General features: G+C 37.6%; 2 protein-coding genes across 2 annotated transcripts in view; one reads left to right on the plus strand and one right to left on the minus strand.

Moving 5' to 3' along the window:
* The first annotated feature begins 5,191 nt into the window (after positions 1–5,191).
* Positions 5,192–6,430, plus strand: Uxt (Uxt prefoldin-like subunit). The gene has a single exon (XM_089706422.1). It carries the CDS (start codon positions 5,397–5,399, stop codon positions 5,841–5,843), a length of 447 nt encoding a protein of 148 aa, XP_089562548.1. The 5' UTR covers positions 5,192–5,396; the 3' UTR covers positions 5,844–6,430.
* Positions 6,431–7,644: 1,214 nt separating this feature from the next.
* Positions 7,645–13,155, minus strand: part of LOC149480322 (uncharacterized) — a 48,523-nt gene continuing 43,012 nt past the window's right edge. Inside the window, exons 8-11 of the mRNA XM_089706459.1 lie at positions 12,654–12,752; positions 9,936–11,984; positions 8,574–8,810; positions 7,645–8,263 (exon numbers count right to left, since the gene is read on the minus strand). Coding sequence (XP_089562585.1) covers positions 8,063–8,263; positions 8,574–8,810; positions 9,936–11,984; positions 12,654–12,752 — 2,586 coding nt within the window. The 3' untranslated portion in view covers positions 7,645–8,062. The remainder of the gene's footprint in view (positions 8,264–8,573; positions 8,811–9,935; positions 11,985–12,653; positions 12,753–13,155) is intronic.

The following is a 13,155-nucleotide window of genomic DNA, read 5'->3' on the forward strand; positions in this document are numbered from 1 at the left end:
TTTTTTTATTCAACTCATCCATCAATTGAAATTGCTTTCTCTAGGCACTAGATATCAAGATTACGACTATTTATTTCAACTTATTAGTTGACATTATCGGGGTGTGTGGAGTTTTCGCAATCCAGACTAGAGGGCGCTTTTGCGCGCTGAATCGCGCTATTGAAATGTTTTGTTAGTTACATATAAGATGTAAGCTGATTTCCATGAGTTGGGTTAATTGGTTTGGAGAAATAAGTAAAAAAAAGTAAAGTTGGTAGTTTGAAAAGTAAGGTTGGTTGAATTAGCGTTTTATCCGCTTTAAACGAAAAATCGGTTGGTTTTATCGGTCCAACCGTTTCAGTTGGTTGGTTGTGGGTCAAAACCCTAATTAAATCTTCTATTTCGTTTTGTAAAGCCATTTATTGGTTGTTGATTTTTGACTTTTCTTTTTTACTTTGTTTTTTAATTTCTTTAATCCAATTATTTTATTTGATTAAATACTTTCACTGCCATTCATACAGTTTTGTATACGTAAAGGCTATGGATAACGCTGTAGCTGGAACCTCTTATCCTTCGGAGGTGGCCTCATACAGGCTAGATGTAGAAACAGGCTGCCATACACTAACTCGATATGATATATACATATATCTGGATCAAGAGAGTAAAAAACTCCATGGTCGCTATGGAAAACCGTTTGACTTATCCAAATCGGAAAGGAATATTTTTGTAAAATCGATTTTTGCAACTATATTAAATACACCCCTTTCAGAACCACAGGAGAAAAATTTTAACATTGCTATAAACCGTTTTATCAACAAAGTTGAGAAAAGATATAACGATAGCAACAGAATTTTGTCACAATTTCGAAAAAAAAATAACGCTTGGTTGAATAAGCCTTTTATAAATGATCTTCCTCAAGATGTCATTTCGAAACCTTCTGAGGTTGTGAATGTACCACCTGCCGTCTTGGATGTATCGCCTATGGTTTTGGACGTGCCATCTGAGGTAGCCGATGAACACCCAATAGTTCCCGATCCTCATCGCTTGGTCTTGCGTGAAATTGCCTGTTGTAATAAAGATGAAGAATATGCAAAACTTCATAAACGAACGCAACTTAGAAAACAAAAATCACTAGAATTATTGATTCAGAATGAACCATCAGCAAAACTGATTTCATCATTTACTAAAGTCATTAAATCTCATGACAACAAAAAACTAAGCAAAAAAAGTGCCCATGACTTAGAAGCTGTGATAAAGATATGTTTGGAGTCTGCAAATAAATCAACTGAAGTGTTGGCAAAAATAAATCAGTACAGTAATCCATACTCTCCAGAAGAAGCGCTTGGTATACTTATTGACCGAAAATATAGTGTCGAAACATATAAATTTTTACAACAAGATTTAAATAAAAGAGGTTTTAAAGCTTTTCCACCGTACAGACTTGTAGCAAAAGCAAAACTGGAGTGTTACCCAGAGGATGGAGTCTTGGCAAATGAAGTTGAAGCTTCTGTTTCGCTACAAGGTCTGCTTGCACACACATTTAAAAGAATTGTAAGTCTCTGTGATGATGTCATTAATGCGTATTGCGAACGAATGGATTTGGACGAATTGTCTTGTAAATTTGAAGGCTCTTGGGGCTTTGACGGCAGCACAGGCCAATCATTATATAAGCAGAAGGCACCCCAAGATCCTTTGTATGATGAAAATACTATATTTGCCACAACCTTCGTACCATTAAAGGTCATGGAAACGTGCAGCAGTCAAATTCTCTGGGTAAATCCAACACCTCAATCATATCGCTCTTGCAGGCCTCTACATATTCAATATAGAAAAGAGTCAAAGTCTCTTATTCTCAGAGAAAAACAGTACGTTGAACAACAATTAAAAAATTTGTCCCCTATCGCAGCAGCCACATCAAAAGGCTTCATAGTAAAAACTATTTGTAATCTTACATTAAGTATAATAGATGGCAAGGTGTACAATATCATCAACAATACCTTTTCTCAACTAAGGTGTCCAATTTGCGGGTTGACAGCAACTAAATTCAATGACCTGGATTTGGCGTTCTCTACACAAATTAATAAAGAAGCTATAAAAAATGGTCTGAGCCCTCTTCATGCATTTATAAGATTTCTAGAGTTCTTACTCCACTTGGGATACAAAAATGACCCCCGAGTAAGACAGTGGCGAGTCTCAAAGTTGTCACCTGCGGGCATAATTACTGAAGACCGAAAAAAAACAATTCAGGCGCAAATACGGGATCGTCTGGGTATACTAGTAGATGTTGTACGTCCGAACTCTGGAACAACTAATGACGGAAATACTGCTCGAAGAGTTTTCGCTAATGAGGAAAGTCGCGGCATATTTGCAGACATATTAGGAATAAGTAGATGGCTTGTAGATGACATACACGTAATTTTAGTGGCAATTAACTGCGGTCTACCGGTAGACTCAACGAAGTTCGGAATTTTTTGCAGAAATTTAGCCAAAAAATATGTAGCTAATTACAACTGGCACCCCATGACGACGACAATGCACAAAATCCTTATTCACGGCCAAGAAATTATAGAAAACTCGGTACTGCCCGTAGGTGTTTTATCCGAACAAGCTGGAGAGTCCAGAAATAAATATTGGCGATATGACCGCGAACATCACAGCCGAAAAGACGACAGAAAACACACAATGGAAGACTTATTTCATAGGGCATTGGAATCGTCCGATCCAGTTATATCGAATACACGTTTGAGTATGCGCCAAAACAGTATGAAAAAATTGCCTTTGCCCTCTGCTGTTATCGAAATGTTGAAACCATTTCAATTTAATGAAGAAGAAGATGAACACAACGAAGAAGAATCATATTGTACTGAAATTGAAGACAGTTCACTCATTCTAACAAATGAAAATGACGTATTTTTAGTTTAGACATTTTCACATTTCATTTCACTCCCTTAGCTACATATTTTTTCCTGCCAAATCCAAGGTCAAGTTTATTTTAATAATTTTACAAACAAGGAAACTTACAAATTTATGTAATCCTCTTCATAGTATAATGTGGTATAAGTATATAAATAAAGAAAAGAAATAGTAATTGGGGTACCTACTTACCTTTATATGAAAGTATGAAATAAAAATATTGATAAAGTGTGATTTAGGATTTTATACAAAAAAATCGTTAAAGAACCGGTACTTTTTCAGAAATTAATATCTCGCGAATCCCGCTCTTTTCGCGATCGGTTTTTTTTGTGGAAGTAGTCCATACATATAACTATGTTTTGAAGTAAAAATAATTTGCCTATTCTTAAAAGTTCAGTCACAAAAAAAGAAATGAAATTTTGTTATTTATGCGATTATCTCGAAATTGCGAAGTCACAGCTCTTCCCCGAATGGATCGAAAATTGGCCCTATGGCTAGCCTTGACGCTCGCAATGCAAAAAAATGTGTTATAATGGTAGAAAAATTAATAAAAAATTAAAATTGAATTATATAAAATACCGGTACTTTTTATTCAGATTGAATTTTTTCGAAAAGTATGATAGTGAGCTTCATGGGAGTTTTACTCTTGCGTTTGTCATGTATATATCCATACATTCATTCAATAAAATTAGGCTGTCGCAAAAGAAGGGTCAAAAAAATACTGTGTGGTAGAGCTCCACAAACATTCAGATAATAAAAAGTACACTATAGTCGGATTTTTAATTTGACAAAGTAAACTGACGTTTTCTGTGTTTATCAGTTTTTGATGAAATAAAAATAGCGTTGTCACGAAGTGAATGATTGAAAAACGGGAATGAATGAAATTGAATCGATCGTCTAGTGAATATTTAGTGTGTAACGATATAACATCAAATAAACAACAATGACAACAAACACAACGTAATTAGTTAGATACAATTAACGAAAAAATTACAAAAACAATAACGTAAACAGCGTAAAAATAAAAACAAAAAAATGATTATAAATATTAAATACATTCTACTAGTAACTTATATCTTATATAGCTTTATAGGTATAGGTCTACCAGAATCTGATGGCATATTTATATTAAAGAAATAAAAGATTTTCATGTGGCAACTTATTTGACAACTATCAAATTGGTTGTCAAATTATTTGTCTTTTTTGCAGTTGATAAATAATTTTTAGGATTTTGTCTAAAAAATCTTCGAAAATGTCGAAAAAGCCGCTGTGATCACAAGCAAGAGGTGTTGTTTATAATGTGTATAGAAAAATATTTGATGAAGAAGGGTCAAACACATCACAATTTTCAATTTAGAAGATTTTATTGGTAAATTGGACTTACCCGCTTTGATACTTTCAATTAAAAAATATTATATGTAGGTAACTATAATATTGTTTGTTGATTGGAATATAATTTTATGAAAACTTATTACAGGAGTTTCCAATACGGCTATTCGTCAAGTCCAAGCTGTCCAAGTCAATTTTATAATGTGTGTATCTGTTAATACTTACGAAAATAAATATAGTTTTGTTTTTATTTTTATTTTATTTTATAAAAAATTATAAGCAGTCTAGTTTTCTATCGATATAACATCGATATTTTCACATGGCATAATGATAATGAACATACAGATATAGGTATGTGTAAATAATAATATGTATTACCTGTATAAAAGTAATATGTATATTATACATGTAAGTATGTACCCACATAATATTAAGTGGATATCTCATTATTAAGTATAGTATTGTCCACTTATGTAATGTGACTAATGATATTGAGAACAAACTAAAAAATAAGCAGTATCAAGATCGTTCAGTCCATTTTCCCTAGGGTTGCACACTCAAAATTTTGATTTCCCTAATTGCCATCAGATTCTGGTTTACCTATATATTATAATTAGAAATAATGTTATTTTATAGTTTTAAATGATGAACTATTTACACTCATTGTTCATTCATCTGATTGAATGAGAACTGAATTCCTCACTATTACTTTAAAATTTAAATGTGGCAACATTATTTTCCAAAGTGACATTAGCTGCTGTCAGTTTACTTTGTTTAATTAAAAATCCGATTATAGAGACTACTGTGAACCGAAACTTTATATGCTTTAGAAAATAAATTATTATGTCTTACAGCTCTGAAATCTTGGACCAATAATCATATTGACTATTTGATTTTTACACTGGCAATGTATGACTATTTTCACAAAGTTACGTTTTCTCACCCGTGATTCTCACGAAAAAAGGTCTGCCTGAGAGGTCTGCAATATCGCACTGTCAAGTGTCAGTTATCACATTAGCAATTGTCAAAATCAAAAGCACATTTCCAGATTCCTAATTCCTTCATACAACACAATTTTGGTTAAATTTATACGGATTGTTTGAAAAGAGACTGTTTTTAAAACAAACATTTTCTTCTAAATATATCCTTGCTAACTATGTTATAACTAATAAGCCATGTCTACGCTTAATATCGACGAAACAGTCCTTAAATACGAGAATTTAATCAACGATGTTCTCAAAGAGGACCTGCGTATACTCCATTTAAAATTACAACAAATCAATGCTGAAATATCTGATCTAATACAGCAGAAGCATTCATTGAAAGTTATAACGGATAAAAGCGTACACCCTGATGGTTTCAAAACACAGGTGAACTTGGGATGCAATTTCTTTATGGAGGCTTCTGTACCGGATACTTCTCGTCTTCTAATGAATATAGGATTATACGTCTTCCTAGAATTTAGCTTAGAAGAAGCAAATAAATATCTGGATGCAAGAATAAAAGTATTTGAACAAAAGTCTGAAGAAATAATCAATAAAGCTGCCAAAACTAAAGCCCATATTAAATTAATGTTATTTGGATTAAATGAACTGCAAGATAAGAAGGAAGGAAATGGTTAAAGTTTTCAAGTGTTAAGTACATTATATACTTTTATACCATGTTTAATTTTTCCTAATTTTACAAGTTAAAGCAAAGATTCCTTTAACAATTCTTCTGTTTAAAATTCAATTATTATACACTATCACCTAAATAATAATACAATAATAGGAAAAAATTTTGTTTAGTAGACTTGGCACTGTGGAGCAATGTATGAGTGTTTAATGAACAACGCAATCTTCTGCCGATAATAAAAACTACTACCAACTATGTTCGGATGATGAAGCCACTGTAGTAAGTCAAGCCACAGGGGCTGACTGGAACATTTATTGCCCTAAAACTAGTTATATATGAACTCTTTGTTCCCTGGAACGACCTAAGATAGGCAGTCCAGGGAAAATTGTATAAATTGACAATTACAAAAAGAAAATACAACTGTGGTCATCATATTGCGGGCCACTGGGTTATTGGAATGTTTGCAGTGCAGTGATGACCCTAGGGCGGAAGTATGTCCCAACAATAAAAGATCAGCAGAAATTTTTGTGCCACTTTCCATTTGAAGAACTATGTAGTTATATGTTTATAAAATTCAATAAATTTGTATTTTAAACTAATTGTTTTTTATTATATTTCCTATAAAATTTTAAATATTGGAAAAAACAAGTTTATACCAACCATTTAAATCTGTTCAGTAGTTTTTGCGTGAAATAGTCGCAAACATACATCATGATTCTTACAAACTTCTGCATTCATAATATTAGTAGGATTTGGGTTTGCTATACCAAAAATATTTCAAGGAAATAAAAGACAAAACTTGTGTTGTTATTCATTTACATTTATTTTAACATTCATTTACAAAGATAGTGTTTTATAAAGTGTACATACATTTGTACAATAACTCTATATTAAAATAGGCGAAATATTGTTAATACATAACTATGCATTCATTAATTTAGCATTATATGCGACTTCCATGAGACTAGTTCTCAAAGATAATTCATAATATTCTTAAGTGTACATTAATATTCATCGATAAATGAATTCATCTATAAAAGCTGTTATTTAACAATGCTGTTAGACAAATACTAAACTTAAAAATCAGCGACAATCTTATTAAGGCCACACAATATTACATAATTCATAAATATTTATCAAAGCACCATATTAAATGTCAAAATTGTATTGTCCTTTATGACCTTAGTATTGTGTTTATTACATAGAAATCTAAATAACAAGACACTAGAAGTCGTAAGCGTGCGTGACCTTGTCGCCACTCAGGTGATTTTCACATCACCAGTGCATTCGTCACTGTTCAGTTGCTCTGGAGACGTATGAGTGTATACATGGTGTGTTTCAGCAGTTCCCATTGCGGAAATTCTTCCACAAGTTGTAATTATACTTATAAAGGAATAATATTTCATCGGAAAATATTTTTTTTTAGAATTAATGCCGTTTTTCCTTAAAATTATAGAATATTTACAAGTATTACGAGTGTCACCATAGTAATCGAAATAACAATGAATGACACAGTCGACCATTCTTATTATCACGTTTGTTCGTATTGGAGCAAAAAGTCTCATATACTTAGGGATGTTATTCTAAAATAAACCGTAAATTCGTGCGTTAGGATACATATTCAAAAGCTTAATTTAATAGTTAAGTTAGTTTTCACTAAAATCAAGCTGTCCAATAAAAGGCATAGTTTACTTGTGTGTACTGTTTAGCTTTCGGTTTGAATGTGTTGATTTTGGCGACAGCGGTTTTCATACGAATTATGACATTAAAGCACTTCTATGTGTCTTGTTATTTAGATTTCTATGGTTTATTATCTACCACTAGATTTCTAAAAGCCCATATAAAATGTTTAAAAATATTCCTTATGAATATAACGGTGATGTCAAAAGTGGAAGGATATTCAGCGTAGTTATTTTTGGCATTTACATTGCTTAACGAAAATTACTGGAAGCACTACATTAAGACATTATAACTAAAAATATATTATAGAATTATCATTTCATCTTAGACTATTACACTTGTGCTGTTTCCAAAAGTAATGCATATTAAAATAGTATGTTAAAAGTATCAAAATAAAATTCTTCATAAAATTCATTATTTTCTGTTATTTAGTTGAACACTGTTAGAAGTTTGGGCACTTTAATACATAATTTCACAAGGCACGTCAATAAGTCTGTACATACTAAGTATTACATAATATATTATATTCTCTAAATAAAGTGGGTTTTTATGTCCATCCTCCGGTCAATTTGTGGAATAATTCTTCGTCTAACGTCTGGTTGGCGTCTTTAGATCGCATGGATAGGAAAATGTATCCACCGATGAATTCGTGAACCACTTTACAGTCTGCTGATTGGACCGAGAAGATGATGTTGCCTTCCTCGAATTGTACCATCATGTGCTTTATCTCCCAGTTCACGTTCCAGGCCTGTGGATAAGATTGAATTTATAACTTCGGGTTTAATAAGTAATTTATATTTTTACTATAAATAATCATGGGGAATTTGTAGAAAGCAATTTTTGTTTTTAATTGAGATAGAACTACATAAGAAAAGTTCTATCTCCTAATACATAGTTACAATACAATAATCAAAATTTGCAAAAATAAATGTTGCTGAAATTATATCAAAACTAGAATTCGCTATTTTTTCCTCATTCAAATGAAAATATATCCTATACCAACACCTCTGCCTATTCAAACATTTCGAAATATAGACAAAGTTTTAATTTCAACCTACCTTCATAGTACTAAACCGCCAGGTCTTAATATGGTCCCCAGTATTAGGATCGAGCCGCATGATGCGGTTATTAGCGATACTAATGATCTCATCCTTGCGGTGTCCCATGAATCGCACCACGAATAATGTCTGCCCGTAGTCGGGTAAATTTTGCCAGGTCTTGATGTACTGCAGCTTGGCTTCTAGCAGCGGCAGGTCCTTGACGTTTGCGTGGCTTTCGAGCACGCGCTGTGTGAACTGAAACATTTAAGGGTTGATTAGTTTTATATTAAGTGGAAAATAAACAGAGATTGAATGGCAGACATCGGTGCATTCCACAGAAATACATTTGAGATTTGACTGATGAAGTAGAATAATCATCAGCCAAATTATGATGATTATTCTACTTTTTTGATTAAATTTGAGTGAATTACACGGAAACTCAAATTTAGCTGATTATGCAGATTGGTCATCAGTCAACCAAGCCCTTTTATGCTAAAAATATGTAAAGTCGCATGATGTTTCAATTTTAGTACGAGATCCCACAGCAGGATTAGTGCGTTCATAGTTTTTTTGCTAAAACCAAAATTTTATATTGATAATTAGGAGAATATACCGGGTGTAATCGTTAAGTGTGCACAGGTGATTTTTCCGTAACTATTGCAGATATGAAAAAACCATAAATTGATATCGAAAGTACTTAACCTAATGAGTAAAATGGCAATAATAAGTTTTTAAAAATATAACGAAAAATATCTAAAAAAATTAACTTAAAACACTCCCAAGATTACATCCTGTATATCGACTAGGTTGCCAGTCAAAATTTGGCCGCAAGCATTTTTAATTAATTTCTTTTCTAATTGATTTTTCGGAAAACATTATTTTATTATAAACATTAACATAATTTATAAACATTAATATTATTTATAAAATGTAGTCTACATCACGGTAAATTATATAAAGATTCTAAAAAATCACGGTTGCCGTTTTTCACCTGACCGCAACCTCTTCGATCCATTTATATACGTTCATAACGCACATTTACGAATCATAATATATCAAATTAAAGCAATTTTTTTTCAGTTAATTATATTTATAAATAAGCAGTTAACGAACTGTTTCCCGAAAAATAGATTAAAATTTTTTTTATTAAAATGCTTGCGGCACAAATATTTTACTGGCAACCTAGTCGATATATATTCGCCATTATGAATATACATAAAATTTTGGTTTTAGCAAAAACACTATGCACGCACTAATCCTGCTGTGGGATCTTAGACTATATTTGCATTGAGTGGGAAGGTGTCGCGGGTTGCATGTCGAGCTGCATGTCGGCTGCATGTCGGCTGTATGTCGGGCTGTAATTGCTTGCAACTCACTCACCTTGCTGCGCAGCTTCTTGAGGAAGCGCGGCGCGAGGTAGTTGTCGGGCTGCAGGTGGTCGAGGTGCGGCAGGCTGTGCTGGTGCAGCTCACTCACCTTGCTGCGCAGCTTCTTGAGGAAGCGCGGCGCGAGGTAGTTGTCGGGCTGCAGGTGGTCGAGGTGCGGCAGGCTGTGCTGGTGCAGCTCACTCACCTTGCTGCGCAGCTTCTTGAGGAAGCGCGGCGCGAGGTAGTTGTCGGGCTGCAGGTGGTCGAGGTGCGGCAGGCTGTGCTGGTGCAGCTCACTCACCTTGCTGCGCAGCTTCTTGAGGAAGCGCGGCGCGAGGTAGTTGTCGGGCTGCAGGTGGTCGAGGTGCGGCAGGCTGTGCTGGTGCAGCTCACTCACCTTGCTGCGCAGCTTCTTGAGGAAGCGCGGCGCGAGGTAGTTGTCGGGCTGCAGGTGGTCGAGGTGCGGCAGGCTGTGCTGGTGCAGCTCACTCACCTTGCTGCGCAGCTTCTTGAGGAAGCGCGGCGCGAGGTAGTTGTCGGGCTGCAGGTGGTCGAGGTGCGGCAGGCTGTGCTGGTGCAGCTCACTCACCTTGCTGCGCAGCTTCTTGAGGAAGCGCGGCGCGAGGTAGTTGTCGGGCTGCAGGTGGTCGAGGTGCGGCAGGCTGTGCTGGTGCAGCTCACTCACCTTGCTGCGCAGCTTCTTGAGGAAGCGCGGCGCGAGGTAGTTGTCGGGCTGCAGGTGGTCGAGGTGCGGCAGGCTGTGCTGGTGCAGCTCACTCACCTTGCTGCGCAGCTTCTTGAGGAAGCGCGGCGCGAGGTAGTTGTCGGGCTGCAGGTGGTCGAGGTGCGGCAGGCTGTGCTGGTGCAGCTCACTCACCTTGCTGCGCAGCTTCTTGAGGAAGCGCGGCGCGAGGTAGTTGTCGGGCTGCAGGTGGTCGAGGTGCGGCAGGCTGTGCTGGTGCAGCTCACTCACCTTGCTGCGCAGCTTCTTGAGGAAGCGCGGCGCGAGGTAGTTGTCGGGCTGCAGGTGGTCGAGGTGCGGCAGGCTGTGCTGGTGCAGCTCACTCACCTTGCTGCGCAGCTTCTTGAGGAAGCGCGGCGCGAGGTAGTTGTCGGGCTGCAGGTGGTCGAGGTGCGGCAGGCTGTGCTGGTGCAGCTCACTCACCTTGCTGCGCAGCTTCTTGAGGAAGCGCGGCGCGAGGTAGTTGTCGGGCTGCAGGTGGTCGAGGTGCGGCAGGCTGTGCTGGTGCAGCTCACTCACCTTGCTGCGCAGCTTCTTGAGGAAGCGCGGCGCGAGGTAGTTGTCGGGCTGCAGGTGGTCGAGGTGCGGCAGGCTGTGCTGGTGCAGCTCACTCACCTTGCTGCGCAGCTTCTTGAGGAAGCGCGGCGCGAGGTAGTTGTCGGGCTGCAGGTGGTCGAGGTGCGGCAGGCTGTGCTGGTGCAGCTCACTCACCTTGCTGCGCAGCTTCTTGAGGAAGCGCGGCGCGAGGTAGTTGTCGGGCTGCAGGTGGTCGAGGTGCGGCAGGCTGTGCTGGTGCAGCTCACTCACCTTGCTGCGCAGCTTCTTGAGGAAGCGCGGCGCGAGGTAGTTGTCGGGCTGCAGGTGGTCGAGGTGCGGCAGGCTGTGCTGGTGCAGCTCACTCACCTTGCTGCGCAGCTTCTTGAGGAAGCGCGGCGCGAGGTAGTTGTCGGGCTGCAGGTGGTCGAGGTGCGGCAGGCTGTGCTGGTGCAGCTCACTCACCTTGCTGCGCAGCTTCTTGAGGAAGCGCGGCGCGAGGTAGTTGTCGGGCTGCAGGTGGTCGAGGTGCGGCAGGCTGTGCTGGTGCAGCTCACTCACCTTGCTGCGCAGCTTCTTGAGGAAGCGCGGCGCGAGGTAGTTGTCGGGCTGCAGGTGGTCGAGGTGCGGCAGGCTGTGCTGGTGCAGCGCGGCGCCGGGCTGCGGCCGCTGCAGCGCCAGCAGCGAGCGGACAGTGCTGGCTTCGCTTGCAAACGCAGCATCGGCTAGTGATCGCCCGCGAGACCCCAGCCGGCAAGCCGCTACCCACTCCGCGTACTGGTCCTCCTGACATACAAATCGAACATTACTCACAATAATTATTAACAGTTCAGCCAAAAAAGGAAGTGAACACACTGCAGAGAGAGAGAGAAGCCAAAGAAAAATTTAAACTAAGCTATTGGAAATTACGCAACGAATTTAATTGTCCATCCACCAGTTATGCAATTTACTCTGTGCCAAATGATATGCAAAAATATTTATGGGAGAAAAATATGACATTGATGTTTTTAGGATATGTCTTAAGCGTTCGACTTTGTATCACACAAATCCCTATTAAATTATTGTATAAGATTGGTTTGCTCGTATCGACAAAACAAGGGACAATGCATTTGCAATCCCAAAAGAAATAGATTTCATGCAAGCAAAATGCATCAATTTGACTATTATTAAAGTAAACCAAGCGGTGTACTTCAAGGCAGAATACTGGGCCCACTATTATTTTTAATTTATGTTAATGACATGGTTGATTCGACCTTTAATAAAATTATCTTATTTGCTTACGTTTATTTTATCTTATCTACCTTTCTATGAATTGACAATTATAATCCATTGACAAATACAATAAACAAGGTACTTCAAGCAAAAACCCTTGCTGGATTTCTGACAAAGAGCATAATTTTAACAGAATAACATTTTATTCACAAAATAACAAGAAAATCTATAATTTCAACTCACATTTTCACACTTCAGCCACATTTCGTGCATGGTATCTTCAGAAGGAACCTCCAGCTTGATGCCGTACCGACCTGATGCTGGGTGAGCGTCTGGAGTTACCTGCAAAAGTATAAACATTTATAGATGTTTATTCCGTTTCAATTTAAAAGAAGGAATAATCTTTTATTATTAAAATTTTAAACGGAATTAAAATTAACCTCAAATAATTATACCACATCATCTTGGAGAGGAATTATTACTACTATTTAGTTGAATTTTTCATCTTTAGAGTCACTAATTAATCTAAAAACACAACACTTCTAAAAATTCGTAAAAAAATAAAGAACAAAGTCTGTGCCTTTGACAACGTTGGCTCATGTAAACATAATGTACGAAAAAAAAAAAGACGGGTTGCACTCCGGGAGTGCCGGCAGAAGTGAAAACTTGATTATTAACGTTGAGCATGTTTGATATTTTGGAATGGTATCAGTCTTACGCTTTTTCGATCAGGTCACGTGTCCTG

The sequence above is a fragment of the Colias philodice genome, chromosome 18, assembly GCF_061535455.1.
Source record: "Colias philodice isolate Cphi_HAF_F1 chromosome 18, ilColPhil1 Martin Lab GWU primary, whole genome shotgun sequence".
NCBI lineage: Eukaryota > Metazoa > Arthropoda > Insecta > Lepidoptera > Pieridae > Colias > Colias philodice.